This window comes from Schistocerca cancellata, chromosome 7 (assembly GCF_023864275.1).
Source record: "Schistocerca cancellata isolate TAMUIC-IGC-003103 chromosome 7, iqSchCanc2.1, whole genome shotgun sequence".
Lineage (NCBI taxonomy): Eukaryota > Metazoa > Arthropoda > Insecta > Orthoptera > Acrididae > Schistocerca > Schistocerca cancellata.
In genome coordinates this window covers 252457223-252480742 of record NC_064632.1, presented here as the reverse complement: position 1 = coordinate 252480742, position 23520 = coordinate 252457223, and the positions used below count along the sequence as shown (strand labels likewise).

Below are 23520 nucleotides of genomic sequence, written 5' to 3'. Positions count from 1 at the left end.
CCCACTGTGAATGTTCAATTTTCTTATCATGTACCAGTGCTCGCAACTGTTGTGCTTCACTATAAGAATATCAATTAGTCAGTGTAGCAGTACATAGCAATTTGTGACTGCCAGGATACCGGAAGTAGTTGGTTAGTTACATTCCACTGCACAAACCAATATTATTGTTATTATTGTTATATTGCATGGTAATTATTAAATGACCAGTTTAATTATTACAACAGTGAATATTTCAAAATTAGTTATTTTAGTTCAAAAAAAGGAAGTAAGCGTACAAAGTATATGTTTAGAACAGGTGCATATTTTTGTATAAGTCTTGCATCTAAACTCCCTAAAACATCACCTAAGGGGACTACAGCAAAAAAGAAAAAGTTTCTTCCTTCAGCAAAAATTCAGATCTGAAAGGGCTATGTGCTGATAGAGGTAGTTACCACAAATTTGATTACAGTTTTGCCACGTTGCCCATCTTTAACGTCCATTTACTGCCGGAAATATGCCCACGGCGGAATTTTGTGACAGACATTTTTGTATTGCTGGTACATGAGGAATAACACTGCGAAGTCCGCGTGCTCAAATTTTTCCTCTCCATGAATGCTTCATATACCGCCAACTCATAGTGCCCTTGATAACTGCAGAACTTATATTTCCCAGATATGATGTTCCTGAGCAGCTATAACTCGTTGTAACGTCTCTTGTGCCAAAAACCGATGTTCCTTAACCATTAAGACACTCTTACATGGGCGAAAGGTTAGACTGCTGGAATATTCCGAACTTTAATAATCAAAATTTAAATGGGGGTTTTACAAACTCATAGAACCAGCTGATGATTTTGTATGTCGATGGCAGTTGAAGACAAATGGACTGACAGGAAAAAAAGTAAACGAAAGAGTAAAATTGGGCTGAACTCATTTTTGTAAACTTAGCTGGGTTGCAAAGCTAGGTTTCCTATACGTCTGACAATGATTGCTTACAATCTGTATGTACTACCAAATTTGACTTATGGCAGCCATACATGTGCTGCCAGTGCGAAACTGTTCTCAAACTGATGGTCGCTGAGAGAACAGTGGAGAAAAATTCATGATGACCATTAATAGAAGAGACAAGACGAGGAGCGAATAATCAGGGAACACAGTGAAAAGAAGAACGTAGCTATGACATGAAAGAAAATACAATGGAGTGGCGGGCGAAACATGTATGCAAGCAATAAAGGTTATAGATGGACCCGGGGAATCAGAAACCAAATGCATGTGTATAGCTGGAGACTGTGACGTAGCGATGCGTTTAGAGGAGTGTTCAGTGGATGTCAAATGGCTGATGATGTGTAGCAGCTAGTTCAAGTTACTCACCCAGGCCAAAAGCTTTGAGATGAAACAACAAATTTTCTTCTATAGTTTCAATTTTACGTCGCGTTATAGACTTACGGAGTTCTTTATTAGCAGTCTGTTGTTTTGCACAACGAAATCGAATCATACATTCAATCGCCTGTGGTTTATAGCCCATGTTTTTGTATGTACCTCAGAAGTGCAAGCGAATTTGATAATATATGGGATAGTTACTTCAATACACAGAAATGCTGTGTTACGTGTTATCACGAGTAGACTAGCATTATTCGTCGCAGTAATGTGGAGGTATAAGACGACTCTGAATGAATACTTTGTCCATGCGTGTACGTACTACCAGAGGTTGGACGGGTATGTACCGAACTTCTACATCGTGTATGTACTTATTTCACAGGGTTACAGTGTAAGTAGGCTGTTTAGGTTTTTTTTATTGGTAACGCCACGTAGCGCTCTGTATGAAAATCACTGGCTGTGCTGTGTGCAGTCTGTGGCTGGTTTGCATTGTTGTTGGCTATTGTAGTGTTGGGCAGCTGGATGTGAACAGCGCGTAGTTGGAGGTGAGCCGCCAGCAGTGGTGGATGTGGGGAGTGAGATGGCGGAGTTTTGAGAGCGGGTGATCTGGACAGAGACAGTAAATTTGTAAGACTGGATGTCATGAACTGTTATATATGTTATGACTTTTGAACACTATTAAGGTGATTACATTGTTTGTTCTCTATCAAAATCTTTCATTTGCAAACTATGCCTATCAGTAGTTGGTGCCTTCAGTAGTTTGAATCTTTTATTTAGCTGGCAGTATTGGCGCTCGCTGTATTGCAGTAGTTCGAGTAATGAAGATTTTTGTGAGGTAAGAATTCATGAAAGGCATAGGTTATTGTTAGGGCCATTCTTTTGTAGGGATTACTGAAAGTCAGATTGCGTTTCGCTAAAAATATTGTGTGCCACTTTAGTGAATGTCTGAGTACGTTCAGTTTTGCTCAGCTGTTTGAAAATCAAATAACGTAGGGGTTTATCAGCACAGTAATTCATTAATTTTTCTAAGGGGGCGTTACAACAGTGCTAGCTGAATGTTCTCTAAAACGAAGGTTGTCCCAGTCGTGTAACAACTAAAACTTACCTGCAGTCACTCGTGAGAGGATTGTAGGCGTGGCCGGCAGCGCACTCCATTCGCTGGGAGTTGATGTACAGTTGGGAGCAGAAGTGGAAGACGCTGCAGTTGTACGGGTCTGGGAAGTACCCCAGGCCGTGACAGGGGATGCTGCCAGTGGTGTCGGCACCGCAGGCCGTAGGGCCAGCCACGCAGGTCCCCTGCTCGGCGCTGCACCTCGTGCTGCCCTGCGTGCACGTCTCCAGCACCACCTCCTGGAAGCCTCCCTGGCCGTTTGACACGCAGAGGATCACCTATGTGCAGAAAAAGGCGCAAAAGCTCCTTTCAGCTAAGGAAAGCTTTCTTCACCAGACTGAATCTACGGAGGGGTGGAGAGACATTCCTCCAGCTTGTCGGGATAGTATATGTGATGACTGTCATTTCGGACACGTACGAAAGAACAGACACCAATCTGATCCTGCAGCCACTACAAATCAAGACATCATTTTGATCCTGCATCGACCGTGAATCAAGACACAAAGGAATTAAAGAAATTAGCTGCCACTCGGCACAGCATCTGCCTGGTAAACAGGAGACCTGGTTTCGAATCCTGGTCTGGCACAAATTTTCAACTTGCCCCATTGATATAAATCAACACCCATTGACAGCTTACGCCTTTAATTCCTTTGTGTCTTGATTCATGGTGGCTGCAGGATCAAAATGTTGCCTGTTCTTTTAGACATGTCCAAAAGAGAAAACAGCACATATACAGGGTGGTCCTTTGATAGTGACAGGGCCAAATATCTCATGAAATAAGCATCAAACGAAAAAACTACACAGAACGAAACTCGTCTAGCGTGAAGGGGAAAACCAGATGGTGCTATGGTTGGCCCGCTATATGGCGCTGACATAGGTTAAACGGATATCAACTGCGTTTTTTTAAAATGGGAACCCCCATTTTTATTACATATTTGTGTTGTACGTAAATAAATATGTTGGACCACTTTTTTCGCTTTGTAATAGATGGCGCTGTAATAGTCACAAACATGGCTCACAATTTTAGACGAACAGTTGGTAATAGGTAGGTTTTTTAAATTAAAATACAGAACGTAGGTACGTTTGAACATTTTATTTCAGTTGTTCCAATGTGATACATGTACCTTTGTGGACTTATCATTTCTGAGAACGCATGATGTTACAGCGTGATTACCTGCAAATACCACATTATTGCAATAAATGCTCAAAATGAAGTCTGTCAACCGCAATGCATTTGGCAATACGTGTAACAACATTCCTCTCAATAGCGAGTAGTTCGCCTTCTGTAATGTTCGCACACGCATTTACAATGCGCCGACGGATGTTGTCAGACGTTGTCCGTGGATCGCGATAGCAAATGCCCTTCAACTTTCCCCACACAAAGAAATCCGGGGACGTCAGATCCGGTGAACGTGTGGCCCAATCCACCTGTCATGAAATATGCTATTCAATACCGCTTCAACCGTACGCGAGCTATGTGGCGGACATCCATCATGTTGGAAGTACATCGCCATTCTGTCATGCAGTCAAACATCTTGTAGTAACATCGGTAGAGCATTACGTAGGAAATCAGCATACATTGCACCATTTAGATTGCCATCAATAAAATGGGGGCCAATTACCCTTCCTCCCATAATGCTGCACCATACATTAACCCGCCAAGGTCGCTCATGTTCCACATGTCGCAGCCATCGTGGATTTTTCGTAGCCCAATAGTGCATATTATACCGGTTTACGTTACCGCTGTTGGTGAATGACGCTTCGTCGCCAAATAGAACGCGTGCAAAAATCTGTCATCGTCCCGTAATTTCTCTTGTGCCCAGTGGCAGAACTGTACACGACGTTCAAAGTCGTCGCCATGCAATTCCTGGTGCATATAAGCTTGGTACGGGTGCAATCGATGTTGATGTAGCATTCTCAACACCGACGTTTTTGAGATTCCCGATTCTCGCGCAATTTGTCTGCTACTGATGTGGGGATTAGCCGCGACAGCAGCTAAAACACCTACTTGGGCATCATCATTTGTTGCAGGTCGTGGTTGGCGTTTCACATGTGGCTGAACACTTCCTGTTTCCTTAAATAACGTAACTATCCGGCGAACGGTCCGGACACATGGAGGATGTCGTCCAGGATACCGAGCAGCATACATAGCACACGCCCGTTGGGCATTTTGATCACAATAGCCATATATCAACACGATATCGACCTTTTCCGCAATTGATAAACGGTCCATTTTAACACTGGTAGTGTATCACAAAGCAAATACCGTCCGCACTGGCGGAATGTTACGTGATACCACGTACGTTTGTGACTATTACAGCGCCATCTATCGCAAAGCGAAAAAAGTGGTCCAACAAAACATTCATATTTCTTTACGTACTACACGAATATGTAATAAAAATGGGGGTTCCTATTTGAAAAAACGCAGTTGATATCCGTTTGACCTACGGCAGCGCCATCTAGCGGGCCAACCATAGCGCCTTCAAGCTAGACAAGTTTCGTTCTTTGTAGTTTTTTCGTTTGACGCTTATTTCGTGAGATATTTGGCCCGGTCACGATCAATGGACCACCCCGTATAATTAAGATGATGATGGGAAATGGGCCCTTCAGTGCAGATCCAGAGCAAGCTCGAACTCTTACAGGAATGGACGAGATGCTGTGAGTAGTGAGGCTAGTGAGCAGGGCACTACATCAGAAGTATGTGGTATAAGTTGATAATTCCGGTCTGTCGGTAGGCGTGCTAGTGTAGTCCATGTGGCTGTGGTGACCACTGTGTCCAGGTGGCGTACTGGTCAGCACATCTGCCTAGTATGCACGAGACTTCGGTTCGAATACCTGTCCGGCACAAATTTCCAATTTGCCCCTTTGACATAAATCAAAGCTCAACTAGCAACCAGTGTCTTCTTTGTGTCTTGTCAGGATAGTATGGCTGCTCACCTACCCAGCCATTATGGGTCCGATGGGCTGGTGAAAGAGACAGGAGACTGTCAGTGGTGAAGATGGCCACAGCAAGGTAGAGTTCGTGAAAACTCTTCATTATTCACGAGGCTGGAGCAGAGAGAGGTGCGTGCCCTCATCTTGTGGGAGCAGCCTGGCGTCGACCAACGGCATCTTGATTCCTGCACAGTAGACTCGGATGAGCATGAAGGGCACACTTCGTGCAGCGATACAACGTGGTTGCTCGGTGGCGCTGAGACGGCTGCTTGTGCACGGGCCTCGCAGCTCCACTGGGACTGGCTGGCATGGTCCACAGCACTCAGTACCTCTGGCTCAGCACCTCAACGTATGGGCCGATAACCACAATGGCTGTACGGAGGATTCAGCGGGCGTCCGGCAGCATGGCGGTCGTTTGGTTACTGGCGCCACTTCGAACACGCCTGGCGCATTTTATCAGCGTGTATAATGTATAAATACACTACTGGCTATTAAAATTGCTACACCAAGAAGAAATACAGATGATAAAAGGGTGTTCATTGGACAAATAAATTATGCTAGAACAGACATGTGATTACATTTTCACGCAATTTGGGTGCCTAGATCCTGAGAAATCAGTACCCAGAACAATCACTTCTGGCCGTAATAACAGCCTTGATACGCCTGGGCATTGAGTCAAACAGAGCTTGGATGGCGTGTACAGGTACAGCTGCTCATGCAGCTTCAACACGATACCACAGTTCGTCAAGAGTAGTGACTGGCGCATTGTGACGAGCCAGTTGCTCGGCCACCATTGACCAGACGTTTTCAGTTGGTGAGATATCTGGAGAATGTACTGGACAGGGAAGCAGTCGAACATATTCTGTACCCAGAAAGGCCCGTACAGGACCTGCAACATGCAGTCGTGCATTAACCTGCTGAAATGTAGGGTTTCACAGGGATCGAATGAAGGGTAGAGCCATGGGTCGTAACACATCTGAAATGTAACGTCCACTGTTCAAAGTGCCGTCAGTGCAAACAATAGGTGGCCGAGACGTGTAACCAATGACACCCCATACCATCACGCTGGGTGATACGCCAGTATGGCGATGACGAATACACGCTTCCAATGTGCGTTCACCGCGATGTCGCCAAGCACAAATGTGACCATCATGATGCTGTAAACAGAACCTGGATTCATCTCAAAAAATGACGTTTTGCCATTCGTGCACCCAGGTTCGTCGTTGAGTACACCATCGCAGGCGCTCCTGTCTGTGATACAGCGTCAAGGGTACCCGCAGCCATGGTCTCCGAATTGAAGGTCCATGCTGCTCCAAACGTCGTCGAACTGTTCGTGCAGATGGTTGCTGTCTTGCAAACGTCCCCATCTGTTGTCTTGGGGATCGAGACGTGGCTGCACGATCCGTTACAGACATATGGATAAGATGCCTGACATCTCGACTGCTAGTGATACAAGGCCGTTGGGATCCAGCACGGCGTTCTGAATTACTCTCCTGAACCCACCGATTCCATATTCCGCTCACAGTCGTTGGATCTCGACCAATGCGAGCAGCCATGTCGCGATATGATAAACCGCAATCGCGATAGGTTACAATCCGACCTTTATCAAAGTGGGAAACGTGATGGTAAGCACTTCTCCTCCTTACACGAGACATCACAACAACGTTTCACCAGGCAACGCCGTCAACTGCTGTTTGTAGATGAGAAATCGGTTGGAAACTTTCCTCATGTCAGCACGTCGTAGGTGTCGCCACCGGCGCCAGCCTTGTGTGAATGCTCTGGAAAGCTAATCATTTGCATATCACAGCATCTTCTTCCGGTCGGTTAAATTTCGCGTCTGTTGCACGTCATCTGAGTGGTGAGCAATTTTAATGGCCAGTAGTGTAACACCGCAGTCTGGCTACGATAGCGTGTACCGTAGATTAGTGCTATGCCGTTGCGAGAGTCCTGTCACGTACTGCTGTAACGCCTGTGGCATTTTTTCCTTCAGTATGGTTCACTGTGTGCCAAAATCCCCCTGTATCGTACATTCCGTCCATGTAGCAACGCCCTAGATGCACAAAGGATGGAAAAGAGACTGTATTCAGTCCCTCGCCCCAAAAGCATTTAATTAAAGATGCTGGAGGAAGGCGGCTGAAGTCGTTTAATGAGAGGGACTGAAATGGAATTCTTTTTTCCGTGTTTATTAATTTTATCGCTCTTATATTAATGTTATATATGGTACCTGTAAGATGCAAGTTTTACGACTGGAAATATTTTGTACGTGTGTTGTTGTTGTTGTGGTCTTCAGTCCTAAGACTGGTTTGATGCTATCCTGTGCAAGCTTTTTCATCTACCAGTACCTATTGAAGCCTACATCCTTCTGAATCTGCTTAGTGTATTCATCTCTTGGTCTCCCTCTATGATTTTTACCCTCCACGCTTCCCTCCAATACTAAATTGGTGATCCCTCGATGTCTCAGAACATGTCCTACCAACCGATTCCTTCTTCTAGTCAAGTTGTGCCACAAGCTCCTCTTCTCCCCAATTCTATTCAATACCTCCTCATTAGTTATGTGATCTACCCATCTAATCTTCAGCATTCTTCTGTAGGACCACATTTCGAAAGCTTCTATTCTCTTCTTGTCTAAGCTATTTATCGTCCATGTTTCACTTCCATACATGGCTACAATCCATACAAATACTTTCAGAAACGACATCCTGACATGTAAATCTATACTCGATGTTAACAAATTTTTCTTTTTCAGAAACGCTTTCCTTCCCATTGCCAGTCTACATTTTATATCCCCTCTACTTCGACCATCATCAGTTATTTTGCTCCCCAAATAGCAAAACTCCTTTACTACTTTAAGTGTCTCATTTCCTAATCTAATTCCCTCAGCATTACCCGATTTAATTCGACTGCATTCCATTATCCTCGTTTTGCTTTTGTTGATGTTCATCTTATACCCTCCTTTCAAGACACTGTCCATTCCGGTCAACTGCTCTTCCAAGTCCTTTGCTTTCTCTGACAGAATTACAATGTCATCGGCGAACCTCAAAGTTTTTATTTCTTCTCCACGGATTTTAATACCTACTCCGAACTTTTCTTTTGTTTCCTTTATTGCTTGCTCAATATACAGATTGAACAACATCGGGGATAGGCTACAACCCTGTCTCACTCCCTTCCCAACCACTGCTTCCCTTTCATACCCCTCGACTCTTATAACTGCCGTCTGCTTTCTGTACAAATTGTAAATAGCCTTTCGCTCTCTGTATTTTACCCCTGCCACCTTTAGAATTTGAAAGAGAGTATTCCAATCAACATTGTCAAAGGCTTTCTCTAAGTCTACAAATGCTAGATACGTAGGTTTGCCTTTCCTTAATCTTTCTTCTAAGATAATTCAGTATTACCTCACGTGTTCCAACATTTCTACGGAATCCAAACTGATCTTCCCCGAGGGCGGTTTCTATCAGTTTTTCCATTCGTCTGTAAAGAATTCGCGTTAGTATTTTGCAGCTGTGACTTATTAAACTGATAGTTCGGTAATTTTCACATCTGTCAACACCTGCTTTCTTTGGGATTGGGATTATTATATTCTTCTTGAAGTCTGAGGGTATTTCACCTGTCTCATACATCTTGCTCACCAGATGATAGAGTTTTGTCAGGACTGGCTCTCCCAAGGTTGTCAGTAGTTCTAATGGAATGTTGTCTACTTCGGGGGCCTTGTTTCTACTCAGGTCTTTCAGTGCTCTGTCAAACTCTTCACGCAATATCGTATCTCCCATTTCATCTTCATCTACATCCTCTTCCATTTCCACAATATTGTCCCCAAGTACATCGCCCTTGTACAGGCCCTCTATATACTCCTTTCACCTTTCTGCTTTCCCTTCTTTGCTTAGAACTGGGTTTCCATCAAAGCTCTTGATATTCATGCAAGTGGTTCTCCTTTCTCCAAAGGTCTCTTTAATTTTCCTGTAGGCAGTATCTATCTTACCCCTAGTGAGATAAGCCTCTACATCCTTACATTTGTCCTCTAACCATCCCTACTTAGCCATTTTGCACTTCCTGTCGATATCATTTTTGAGACGTTTGTATTCCTTTTTGCCTGCTTAACTTACTGCATTTTTATATTTTCTCCTTTCATCAATTAAATTCAATATTTCTTCTGTTACCCAAGAGTTTCTACTAGCCCTCGTCTTTTTACCTATTTGATCCTCTGCTGCCTTCACTATTTCATCCCTCAAAGCTACCCATTCTTCTTCTACTGTTTTTGTTTCCCGATTCCTGTCAATTGTTCCCTTATGCTCTCCCTGAAACTCTGTACTACCTCTGGTTCTTTCCGTTCATCCAGGTCCCATCTCCTCAAATTCCCACCTTTTTGCAATTTCTTCAGTTTTAATCTACAGTTCATAACCAGTAGATTGTAGTCAGAGTCCACATATGCCCCTGGAAATGTCTTACAATTTAAAACCTGGTTCCTAAATCTCTGTCTCACCATTATATAATCTATCTGAAACCTTTGTGTATCTCCAGAGTTCTTCCATGTATACAACCTTCTTTCATGATTCTTAAACCAAGTGTTAGCTATGATTAAGTTATGCTCTGTGCAAAATTCTACCAGACGGCTTCCTCTTTCATTTCTTAGCCCCAATCCATATTCACCTACTACGTTTCCTTCTCTCCCTTTTCCTACTGACAAATTCCAGTCACCCATGACTATTAAATTTTCGTCTCCCTTCACTACCTTAATAACTTCTTTTATCTCATCATACATTTCATTAATTTCTTCATCATCTGCAGAGCTAGTTGGCATATAAACTTGTACTACTGTAGTAGGCATGGGCTTCGTGTCTATCTTGGCCACAATAATGCGTTCACTATGCTGTTTGTAGTAGCTTAGCCGTACACCTATTTTTTTATTCATTACTAAACCTACTCCTGTTTGATTTTGTATTTATAACCCTGTATTCACCTGACCAGAAGTCTTGTTCCTCCTGCCCCCGAACTTCACTAATTCCCACTATATCTAACTTAAGCTATCCATTTCCCATTTTAATTTTTCTAACCTACCTATCCGATTGTACATGTGTATCTTGTGTAATTCAGTGCTGCCTATACTCAGAGGAATTCATATCGATGGAATTCTCCTCTGTTGTATACATTGGCTGGAACTGAAAATTCCTGGCAAATAAACTGCTAAAAATGGCGCACAACGTTCATATCTCGGAATAAATTTGAACACTTTTTCATGTGGCGCAGCATTGAAGGAATAAGTCTTATACAACCAAAAACAAAAGTTGTCTTTCGAAATACAAACGAAACAACAATTGAAACAGTGGCAGTTTGTTCGAAATTGCGTATCTTTTCAAATCTGTTAAAACAAACTGTGGTGTTGCGTAACATTCAACACCATGTTGCTCCAATCATTGCACTATAAGAAGATTGATCCACAGTCTTGTACAAGAATCGTCGGGCATCATTCAGATCCCGTGTGTGCCAGTGAAGATCTAGGTTTCTGATCACCTCCTCAGCATACCTCGATGCTGAGGGGGAATTTGCAGCGAATCTCGTAACGGACAGATAAACGCCGAACTGATGCTGTTGAATTCTCCACCTACTAACCAAATGTTGTAGATGGCTGACATCAGCTCTTATCATTGAGAACTGTTTTTTGCGCCTCACGATAGCAATCGATTGCTCGAATGAGGTCGCGGTGGTACACGCCTGTTTGGAGGGAAGCTTCCAGCATAGACATCCTTTTTTCTGTAAAATGATAGTTAACGCACGACCTAAGCGTGAAATGACCTTCTGAGTCATGACGACAAACTTAACTTTGTTCACAAGTCTTATCGACCCTTTCACGATTGGAGAAACGGAGTGCGTTTCTAAACTACACTGATTCACATCTGCATCTGCATCCGCGTCGACATTCTGCCAATCATTGTGAAGCACATGGGAGAGAATACTTACCACTGAACCACTTCTTAAGATTTCCTCCTGTTCCGTTAGTGTACTGGCTGCAGGAAGAATGACTGCAATCGTTTATAGGCTGATTGCGTTTCCCAGTATCCTGCCAGTGAACTGAAGTCTACCATTTGCTTTGCCTAAGACTGAGCATCTGTGTTTATTCATCCGCGGCTCGTGGTCTATTGGCTAGCGTTGTTACCTCTGGATCACAGGGTCCCAGGTTCGATTCTCAGCGGGGACGAGGATTTTCTCCATCCGGGGACTGGGTTTTTGTGTTGTCATCATCTTTCGGAAGTGGCGAGATTGGAACTGGAAAGATTGGGAACTTGTACGGGTGCTGGTGACCGCGATGTTGAGCGGCCCACAAACCTATAGCATCATCATATGCATTTATTCCACCTGATGTGCCTACTAACTATTGCAACTGCATACATTGCTCTGCGAAATCCCAATGAAGAGCCATATGCATATACAAAAAGGGGTCTCATAGCTTGGCTAATGACCATACAATACGTTACTTCCCGACAAAGAAAGAAAAAGAAACGTCCTGCACTTCAGATTCATTGCACGATAAAGACAAAAGACTATCAGAAAACATTGGAAAATTTTTAAAAATTTATGTAATTCTTTGCAATTTTAAAAAAATACACAATTCTGTGAAATTTAGTGAACAGAGTGAATCGAAAAAGACGCAAACTCAAGGACAAAATAATTCTAGTGTGTTGACTTATTTCTTCTCATACGTGGTACAGTTTTTTCTGGAAAGGTGACATACATTTATTCTAAAGTAGAAATATCGGAAGTACCTTATTTTTTATGCTGAAGAAATCTCAGAGAGGAACTCCATCCTCACATCAGACGAAGTGGTGTGTTCACTTTTTTTTTAAAGATTATGTAAACATTTCTTTTACCAAGAAGAAGCGATTAACTTAATTTCTGCTGTTCGGTGATACATTCATCGTAATCTGGGGCAACCAAGACGGCAGTACGGAGCTTTTGGCGAGTGGCGTGCTCATAGTTAAGAGAAGCCAAACTCAACAAACAAGCCTCAGGAAACCGATGCACCACATAAATCATGAAGAGATTGTGAAATAAATTGGAAACCAATCTACGAACTGAGCCGAAAGTGTTCCCCTACAGTGGTGGTCATCTGGAAAAGGACAAACCAGAAACAGAGACAGTTATTGTTTATGATTCTACAAAAATGCAAGTTCTTCATAACTTAAGCAAATGGCATTGTAGCGAGGCCGAAAAGACAAGCATGGCGAATGGAAGGATGGGCTGAAGAAGAGGAAGGAAAACCTGGAAGAGCACTTGTTCATAAAAGACAAAAGTCCTAGGTTAAAGTCCCATTTGCTTCAATCTGCCAAGAACTTTCATATCTGCGCTTATTCCGCTGCAGAGTAAGGAATTCATTCTGGAAGCGACCCATCAGGCTGTGGCTAAGTCATGTCTCTGCAATATCCTTTCTTCCAGGAGTGTTAGCGCCGTAGGCTATGCAGGAGGACTTCTGAGAAGTTTGCAGGGTAGGAGATCAGGAGCTCGCGGAAGAAAATCTGTGGACATGGATCATGATTCGTGCTTGAGTAGATCAGCTGTTAGAACAAGAGCACTTTCCCCCAAAAAGCAAAACTCTCGGGTTCGAGTCTGGGTCCAGCAAATAGTTTTAATCTACCTGGAACTTTGATATCAGTGCACACTCTGCTGAAAAGCGAAAGGTTCATTCTGCAGACAACAAGATGTCGGATGTCTACGCTTCATCACAGAGCATGAATGTCCGAGGTCGGCCCTCTCGGAAAAATAGGATAGGCGTCGATCGGTAGCAGGTTAGACGACGGTGTACAGCACTGGTGCAGCGAAAGCGATGGCATCTTGCAGTAGCATAACTGTGTCACGAGACCAGAATCGTAACATTTTGGTTTGAGTATCATAATGTGCTGGCCACCGAATTCGCTTAATTTGAAACCCATGGAAGACATCTAGGTTGCTATCGGGCACCAACTGCGCTCCCACAAATCAGCGGTGAATAATTTAAGGGAACTGCATGACCTGTGCGTAGACATCTATTACCTTATATGTGTGGAAAGCACCCATTCCAGCAGTCAAATATACGCAGTTTCGAACAAACTGCCACTGTTTCGATTATTGATTCGTTTTTATTTCTAAGGACAACATTTTATTAGTTGTATAAGACTTATCCCTTCATTCTCTGCGCCACATGAAAAAGTGTTCATACTCATTCACAGATATGAAGGTTATGCCCAATTTTTTAACACTTTATTTGCCAGGCATTTTCGGCTCCAGCCTATGTATGCAACACAGAAGAATTTCCCAGAAACTTTTATTGGGACTTGTCCATCGAAACTACACTGGCGGGAAAAAAGTCGCAATACCAAAAAACGCAGAGTAATGAAATTTCGGGAATACATTTGTCTAGGTGATATATTTAAGTGATTAACGTTGCAAGATCAGAGGTTAATGCAAGCGCGAGGTAAGCCATTGCAAATATGAAATGTTGGTACATTAATAACCACTGTAACAGTCAAAACGTTGAACGCAAGCCCGCAACCGTTCATGCATGGTGTTGCACAGGTGCTGGATGTCAGTTTGTGGGATGGAGTTGCACGCTTGATGCACTTGGTCACTCAATACAGGGGCAGTCAATGCTGTTTGTGGATGACGGTGGAATTGTTGTGCTCGATTGGAGACAGATCTGCTGATCGAGCAGGCCAAGACAACATGTCGACATTCTTTATAGCATGTTGGGTTACAATAACTGTATGGTCCCTGGGAATGCTGTTTATGATTACAGCACAACAGGTCGAATCATCAGATCGAGGTACTAATTTGCAGTCAGAGTGCGTGGTATACCTACGAGAGTGCTCCTTCTGTCATGAGAAACCGCACCCCAGAACCCCTGACTATAACTCCACGTGTAGCTGCAAGCGTCTAGGAAGCAGGGAGGCTGGTGCAGGCCCTCAGCTGACAACCTGCTAACCAACACACGGCCGTCACTGGCATCGAGGCAGAACCAGCTTTCATCATTAAATGCAACAGACCTCCACCTTGCCCTCCAGTTAGCTCTCACTCGTCACCACTGGAGGCGCAAACAGCGGTGGCGTGGGGTCAGTGGAATACACGCTACAGGGCGTCTGGTTCGGAGCTGTCCATGAAGTAACCCATTTGTAATAGTTCGTCGTGTCGCTGTGGTGCCAATTAGTGCTGCAGATGCAGTAGGATGCGTCAGAGGCATACATCGAACACGATGGTCTTCCCTCTCAGTAATGCCACATGGTCGTCTGGAGCCCGGTCTTCTTACGACCGTGATCACCGCTGCCAATAATCATGTACAGTGACAATATACTTGTCAAGTCTTTCTGCAGTATCACAGAAGGAACATCTAGCTTCTAGTAGCCCTATTACATGACCTCTTTCAGACTCAGTGAGGTGCTGATAATGGCGTCTTTGTCGTCTTGAAGGTTTGTTGTTGTTGTTGTGGTCTTTAGTCCTGAGACTGGTTTGATGCAGCTCTCCATGCTACTCTATCCTATGCAAGCTGCTTCATCTCCCAGTACCTATTGAAGCCTACATCCTTCTGAATCTGCTTAGTGTATTCATCTCTGGGTCTCTCTCTACGATTTTTACCCTCCACGCTGCCCTCCAATACTAAATTGGTGATCCCTTGATGCCTCAGAACACGTGCTACCAACCGATCCCTTCTTCTTGTCAAGTTGTGCCACAAACTCCTCTTCTCCCCAATTCTATTCAGTACCTCCTCATTAGTTATGTGATCTACCAATCTAATCTTCAGCATTCTTCTGTAGCACCACATTTCGAAAGCTTCTATTCTCTTCTAGTCCAAACTATTTATCGTCCATGTTTCACATCTATACATGGCTACACTCCATACAAATACCAGGTGTACCGGTATGAAATGAGCGTTCTTTTTTGTGAAAATGAAAAACTAATTTTGAATTGAAAAGTAAAAACATTGTATTCAAAGTACTGACCATTGCTTTCTATACATTTTGCCCACCTTTCTGGCAATTTGTGGACACCACGCAAATATAAATGTTCAAGCAAACCAATCAGACACCCAATTTTCGACTTCTTCGTAGGAATCGAAGTGTTACTCAGCCAATGCGTGTCCCATTGATGAAAACAAATTGTAGTCGGAAGGGGCCAAGTCTGGTGAATACGGCGGGTGGGGTAGCAGCTCCCAGCCAAGTGTTTTGATTGTATCCTGAACCAGTATTGCTTTGTGTGCAGGTGCATTGTCATGTAAGAAAATTACTTTGCCATGTCTCCTGGCCCATTCTGGTCTTTTTTCGATCAATGCGTAGTTCAAATTGATCATTTGTTGTCTGTAGCGATTAGTATTCACAGTTTCACCGGGTTTTAGAAGTACATGATACACCACACCTTTCTGATCCCACCAGACACAGAGCATTGTCTTCTTGCCGAATCGATCTGGTTTTGCAGTCGATGTTGATGGTTGTCCCGGATTAATCCACGATTTTTCCCGTTTAGGATCTTTAAAATAAATCCATTTTTCATTGCCAGTAAGAATTCGATGCAAAATCGATTTTCTTTCATGTCTTTGAAGCAAAATTTGACAAATGGTTTTTCGGATTTGCATCTGTCTTTCATTCAATTCATGTGGCACCCATTTTCCACACTTTTGGATCTTTCCCACAGCTTTCAAACGGTCAGAAATTGTTTGTTGTGCAACATTTAGCATTGCTTCCATTTGCTTCTGACTCAAAGTATCATCTTCAACCAATATTGCTTGCAATTCGGTGTCTTCGAACTTTTTTAGTGGTCTTCCACGTTCTTCATTTATTACATCAAAATCATTATTTCTGAGCCGTTGAAACCATCTTTTGCATGTTGCTTCTGATAGATCATGATCACCATATGCCTCGACAAGCATTCCATGTGACTGTGCTGCACTTTTTTCCAAATGAAAACAAAAAATTAATGCTTTCCGCAAATCATCACTTTCTGTTACAAAATTCGACATTGTTAACACGATGAAAACATATAATGTTGGTTGTTCCATGACTTGATGTATACTAAATACCTTTGACAGATGTCATACCAACCAAACAAACAAAAAATTAAGGCTCGTTCACAACAAATGTTCCCTATCGACACAATTGTATCTTAACGCTCATTTCATATCGGTACACCTGATACTTTCAGGAACGACTTCCTGACACATAAAATCTATGCTCGATGTTAACAAATTTCTCTTCTTCAGAAACGCTTTCCTTGTCATTGCCAGTCTACATTTTATATCCTCTCTACTTCGACCATCATCAGTTATTTTGCTACCCAAATAGCAAAACTCCTTTACTACTTGAAGTGTCTCATTTCCTAATCTAATTCCCTCAGCATCACCCGACTTAATTCGACTACATTCCTTTATCCTCGTTTTGCATTTGTTGATGTTCATCTTATACCCTCCTTTCAAGACACTGTCCATTCCGTTCAACTGCTCTTCTAAGTCCTTTGCTGTCTCTGACAGAATTACAATGTCGTCGGTGAACCTTAAAGTTTTTATTTCTTCTCCATCGATTTTAATACCTACTCTGAATTTTTCTTTTGTTTCCTTTACAATTTGTTCAATATACAGATTGAATAACATCGGGGAGAGGCTACAACCCTGTCTCACTCCCTTTACAACCACTGCTCCTTGAAGGTATTCTTAACTAATATCGACTCCCCATGCCCACTCTCAAAGGTAAGTAACACTCACGATAGTTACAGCGTGTGTTCAGATGTAGGAAGATGCCTACCAACTTTCGTTTATGTCGCGCAACTCCTTAATGTTGCGATTTTTTTTCCGTCAGTGTATTTTTATTTTGATATGAAAGCCTAGTGTGTGCACGTGCAGCTGTATCTCTAGATGTGTAAGAGTTGTTTTCATTTCTCTTCTCGTTAGCGTAGCGTCCGCATCAGTAGTTCAATTGTCAGGGCACTGGCTGCCGGATGGGGGACCCGGGTTCTATTCCCGGCACTGCCAATGATTTTTCCTTCGTGGGAGAACGGGTACGGAGTGTCCTCAGCCTCGCGAGGCCGACTGAGCAGCTACTTAGCAGAGTGGTAGGGGCTGCAGGTCGCGAGAATTGACGACGGCCGGGAGGCCGCTGTGGTGGCACCACACTCCTTCGTACCGCGTCCAGTGACGCCGTTGGCGGAAATTGGCGCGGGGGTCGATCCGTACCGATGAGGCCGCCTGGGCTTGTGGACCAGATTTACGTTTTACATGAGCACAGAATGGCCTATTGTAGAGTTTTGTCCTTTTGAGCCAATTCAAACGCTGGGACTGGGGCGAATTCATTCCTACTTGAGAACAATTAGAGAGGTATCTGCAACGCAGTTCCTACGACAACTCAGACAAACTTCCCTTCCTTGTTAGTCAGATAGATTGGGTGGGACTACTTTCCGTTAGGTCAAGAACATATGTAACATATTTCGTTCAGTCTAAAAAAAAAGGTGTGTGTGTGTGTATGTGTGTGTGTGACTGCTTGTCTTCCTAGATGTCGAGTGCAGATTTCGTTGCTCGCTGTTTGGACTCCAACCAGACAGCGAGCGATATACGCTGCGTGCCCCCTAACAACTACAGTATTTCCCGAAGCCGATAACAATAAGACAGTAAACAGAAATTAAACAGATAGCTACTTCAAGGGAAGCAGTGGTTAAGAAGGGAGTGAGACAGGGTTGTAGCCTCTCTCCGAGGTTATTCAATCTGTATATTGAGCAAGCAGTAAAGGAAACAAAAGAAAAATTCGGAGTAGGAATTAAAATCCACGGAGAAGAAATAAAAACTTTGAGGTTTGCCGATGACATTGTAGTTCTGTCAGAGACAGCAAAGGACCTGGAAGAGCAGCTGAACGGAATGGACAGTGTCTTGAAAGGAGGATATAAGATGAACATCAACAAAAGCAAAACGAGGATAATGGAATGTAGTCGAATTAAGTCGGGTGATGCTGAGGAAATTAGATTAGCAAATGAGACACTTAAAGTAGTAAATTAGTTTGCTATTTGGGGACCAAAATAACTGATGATGGTCGAAGTAGAGAGGATATAAAATGTAGACTGGAAAAGGCAAAGAAAGCGTTTCTGAAGAAGAGAAATTTGTTAACGTCGAGTATAGATTAAAGTATCGGGAAGTCTTTTCTGAAGTGAAACGTGAGCGATAAATAGTTTAGACTAAAAGAGAATGGAAGCTTTAGAAATGTGGTGCTTCAGAAGAATGCTGAAGATTAGATGGGTAGATCACATAACTAATGAGAAGGTATTGCCTAGAATTGGGGAGAAGAGAATTTGTGGCACAACTTGACTTGAATAAGGGATCGGTTGGTAGGACATATTTTGAGGCAACAAAGGATCACCAATTTAGAATTGGAGAGAAGTGCGGAGGGTAAAAATCGTAGAGGGAGAAAATGGCTTCAAATGGCTCTGAGCACTATGGGACTTAACTGCTGAGGTCATCAGTCCCCTAGAACTTAGAACTACTTAAACCTAACTAACCTAAGGACATCTCACACATCCATGCCCGAGGCAGGATTTGACCCTGCGACCGTAGCGGTCGCGCGGTTCCAGACTGTAGTGCCTAGAACTGCTCGGCCACTCCGGCCGGCGTAGAGGGAGACCAAGAGATGAATACACTAAACAAATTCAGAAGGATGTAGGTTGCAGTAGGTACTGGGAGATGAAGAAGCTTGCACAGGATAGAGTAGCATGGAGAGCTGCATCAAACCAGTCTCTGGACTGAAGACCACAACAACAGCTACTACTCTCTGACTCTCGACAAGTATGATTCTTCTCGTCCTCTTCACTAACTTCTGTTGGTACTTGCGCATCCACTAGTGTGATATCTCCGTATTTATGCCCGACGGCTGCGACAATTATGGCTCCTCGCTGTCTGTTTTGGGGATGATATACAGTCTTCGCCTAATTATTCTACGCTTTTTTTTAAATAAGATGAACTAATGAATTCGACTCTGATGTATTAATCAAACAGGCAAATGAGGAGGTGACACTCAAAGCGGAACATGTCCACAATTTAAAAAATAGATACGTAATGGGACGGTAAATATAGGCTAATCGGAATCTAAATACATCACGCAGTTTGAGTGAAATAGAAAACGTGCCATGATATAAGCCTGTGAAAATACATGGTTCAGAGCAAACACGAATCTCATGAGACGGTACCTAAGAGTTAGTGCTAGTTTAGCTGTTCTTCCAAATAGCATCTCATACGACCAAACCAGTTTCGTCTTTACATGTAGTTACTCGTACTTTAAGTACTTGGTCTATGTACGGCTCAATTTAAAAAGAATAGCTCGATGCGGTCGTAGGGTCAAGCCGCTCACGTCTACTTTCATGATCCTCAGCTAATTCGCTGCAGTCAAAAAGTCTACGCACTGGCTAGAATTGCGAGTTGATAAAACACACAGAAATACAAAATAAAAGTTACATGAATAATTTAATACCAAGGGCTCTATTCTAACGTCTGTAATTGATGTAGACGATAGAGAATTATTATGAAAAATGACATCTCAAATAAACGGGAAGTGGTCCTATGATATAAAGTTAAAATATAGACAGAAAATATCCTTATTAAATGTAGAAAAGTTACATTGAGAGCGTTACGAGTCTGGTAACAAAATCCTCAAACAGTCGCCAAAGATACGCGAAAACTGAGTCCATTTCGTAATCACAATACACGAAATATGCACCATCTCAGAACGGTTCAGTGTTTAACAGGACGATTTACAAATTATCACACATGATACAAAGAATAGTAACTCTGTCTGTTCTCAGTTCCGTGACACGACTGGAAAAAGTTAGAGTCCTACACAGGAGCACTTTCAGACCTCTCGAAATATAAAGTCCCTTAAGAGGTTAAAGTATGTTAGCGGCCATTCACCACCCAGAATGAAACGCCTCCACCATCGAATACCACTCGTTACCACAGGCAGGTCTGCCTCGTTTCAGAACTCACGCGAAAGTGTCCAGAATCGATCCCTTGAGTTCTTCACGCGAAAAGGTCCCAGTCTCCACTTGACTCCCGTAGTGTTCCGTTACTGTCTGCTTTTCCATTGCCTAATGGCTGTCCCCACCGAAAATGCATCGCTCTTAAGTTCTCATACATCATTTGACTCAACTTGACCACTTTTCAGACTGTTGTAACAAAATTCTAAGTTTAAAAAAACTCACACAAAATATTTCTAAGTGTCACGACTGACGAGGCAAAAGAACTTCATCACTGAAACCGTGCGTGGCTGGATCACCACTCATGTCAGCATAGATCTTGCCTCTTCAACATCATACTAAGCTGTAAGATGGCCATGGCCTTTTAACGGTGTTCCTCCACGGGAACACGCTGCATCTACATCGCTTAATGACTTTGTACTTTCTCCAGCCTCATTCACAACTTTTTTTACTTAAATTATATCACAATTTGAATGAGCTGCGATCTAAAATTCTAAGCCAAACTGACAACTTACGCTTAATTTTTTGTGAAGCAGTTTTCCCAAAATTTAAAGTTAAACAAATGCAAAGTTTTGTTGCAGAGCTAAAATTCGGTTCATACTTTCTGCGGTATCAATAATTACTACAAATACAGGTATGGCGCCACTTCATTCTTTGATATTTCCTCATATTTCCATTGCACTGTTCAGAATTATGATCAGTGTAACAGTTTAAGCAGTTAACTGAAAGAAAAAAAGAACAGAATAAAATATGTAAATCTTACGAACTAAATGTTAAATGTGACGTGTATACATGTCCTCTAGCACGTACTGCCTTGCTAATTGTGTATGTGTCTTGTATTAAATTACATGTAGATTTTTATTAAAGTTCGGTTAAGAAGTTTCTCACAGATTAATTAGTTCAATCGATGCACACTACTGAAAAATATAATTCGAGCGCTTGATTTCTTTTGCATCGTAAATATGATAGAAGTTATTAATGGACTGCTGTATTTCAAATATAAAAGTAATGTAGGTGCTGTATCTTCTCACACATATAAATTAGAATTCATATCTGCATACTGGGAGAGTCATATTAATCTCCTGTTTCATTTTACTCATCATCCTTCGCCATAGCTGTTGCAATTTGCACTGTGTGCGCACAAATACGAACAATATAAAAGAACGCATTGCTTCTCATTACCAAACCAGATCATCCACATTCAAATACAGTATGTTGTATCACATGCTGACTCTGTATAACTGTTTCAATTGTGCAACAATTCACTGACTACAAAGCCTGTTACTGGGACTCTTACAGTTGCAGGATGATGAAGCACAGCGTGAAGGCCAATCAGGTACTCTGCGTACTAAAAACAACGTTAGCAAATAATACGTATATTAGTTTAGGTTTTACAGTTGAATAATCTCTGTGACAGTGCTGAGGCAGTGGACACATCACTCGGGCTTCGAACATGACGCATTGCCTGTCTTCCCGGTGCCATCTGCTTGGCTACGACAGCTCACATAGCAGGTGCGACGTCATGCAGGTAGCTGGTTGAACAGGCAGCAGTCATAGCTTGTATGATGGTGGTGTTCATGAAGTCATCAACTCCCTGTTACTAGGGCACACTGGTGGGTATTGCAGTAAACTTCCACCAGCTCTGCATGGGACAAAGGTGTTGGTCCAGGATTTCAGCATGGCCTCTCCATTAGATATGCACAGCCTATGCTCACAGATGCAAGTTGAAGGGCAGCAGCAGCTACCACACATCGGCAGTACAGAGACAGGGTGACGGTGTGCCAGACACCATCAGCAAGCCGGTGGTAGAAGACTCGAAGTCTTCACATCAGTAGATGAGACGTCGGCACTCACAGCAGCCAAGTACAGAAGACAAGGCAGGCCGCAGTCTCCAAGGTAGACGTCATCTGGTGGATGGTAGGCATCACATAACAGGCTCTGCAGTGTGACTGACTTCCTATAAGTGAACAGGAAAAGAACTTGGAAGTCCAAGAATTTGTAGCAGTCCGTCTGAGCCACTGCCTTTACCTCTTATTAGGGACGAGTGAATTTGGCCTATTCTTCCAATCTCATCGGCGTTCTTCATTGCACCTCAGTGTCACAACTTTCTCTCTCAGTGCTTCACCTTAGTACTTTTCCGCCATGTCACTGGGCTGATAGGCGTTCTTGTGTAAAATTTACTCGTTGTTGTGGCACCTTTCTGTGCTGTCAGAACGACGTTATGTTCCCTCTTCAGTGAGGTCACGTTGCTGAATTTATGATTCAGATTTCATGCTCGTGCAAGGTGTACCAATAGCTTCGGCTTTGTGTTACACTATTTGCAGTGTACGCTCTCTGTCTATTTGTCATTCTGATTGTGACACGGCTTACGAGCCTGTCTCTGCTTGGCTCAGTGCTGCCTGGAGAAAACTTAAAATAATTTCACATTTCTCCACGATATCTTTCTGCAGCACAGCGCATCTCATCTCCTGTAGAGCAGTGACGTCATTTGTGAAAAGTAAATGAAAACTTTGATCCTAAACGTAATTGTAAAACAGTGCCCCAAGGGTGTACACGTGTGCATACAATAGATACAATATTGCAAAATCGATTCTTTTGAAACTAGGTATTTTGGGAAAATTTTAACTTACACACAGGTCTACAAAACTTTTATCTTCATTGATGTGGGAGATATAGGCTCGTGAAATCAGAGTAATCGTTCTGAAAATCCCGTATTTCCCCGGATTAAGTTATTCGCACAGACAGTGCACAACAACGTGAAACTGGCCACAAAACTATTTTAATGAAATCAGTGCATACATGAGGATAATAACTTTTTTTCTATCCTCTTTGTGTACTCCGAGGCAAACGAAAGACTGAAAAGAGATTCTCGACCTAGGAACTTGTTCTGTGAGCAGCAGGATATGTGGTGCTTAGTTGCTCCCTACCCCATTGCAGCCCGTAGCACAGACCGTCTCCCCAGCTTGGCTGCACGGGGAGTCTGCCAGCGGCAGCACGTGGCCCAGCTGCAGCAGGAAGTCCCGCAGAGACCTCTGGGCTGGCGACGCGCCGACCTGGGACGCCGCTACCTGCAACACGGACCCACAACCAGGCAAGTTAAAACGCAGCAATTACTGTAACAATATAGCGAAATTCAGAGTGAATACAATATCTGATCAAAAGCATTCA

At 43.0% G+C, this 23520-nt stretch overlaps 1 protein-coding gene across 1 annotated transcript in view; it reads right to left on the bottom strand.

The window, feature by feature from the left end:
* LOC126092263 (threonine-rich protein-like) overlaps positions 1–23520 on the bottom strand; it is an 86344-nt gene that overhangs the window by 37845 nt on the left and 24979 nt on the right. Inside the window, exons 2-3 of the mRNA XM_049907778.1 lie at positions 23280–23420; positions 2458–2741 (exon numbers count right to left, since the gene is read on the bottom strand). Coding sequence (XP_049763735.1) covers positions 2458–2741; positions 23280–23420 — 425 coding nt within the window. The remainder of the gene's footprint in view (positions 1–2457; positions 2742–23279; positions 23421–23520) is intronic.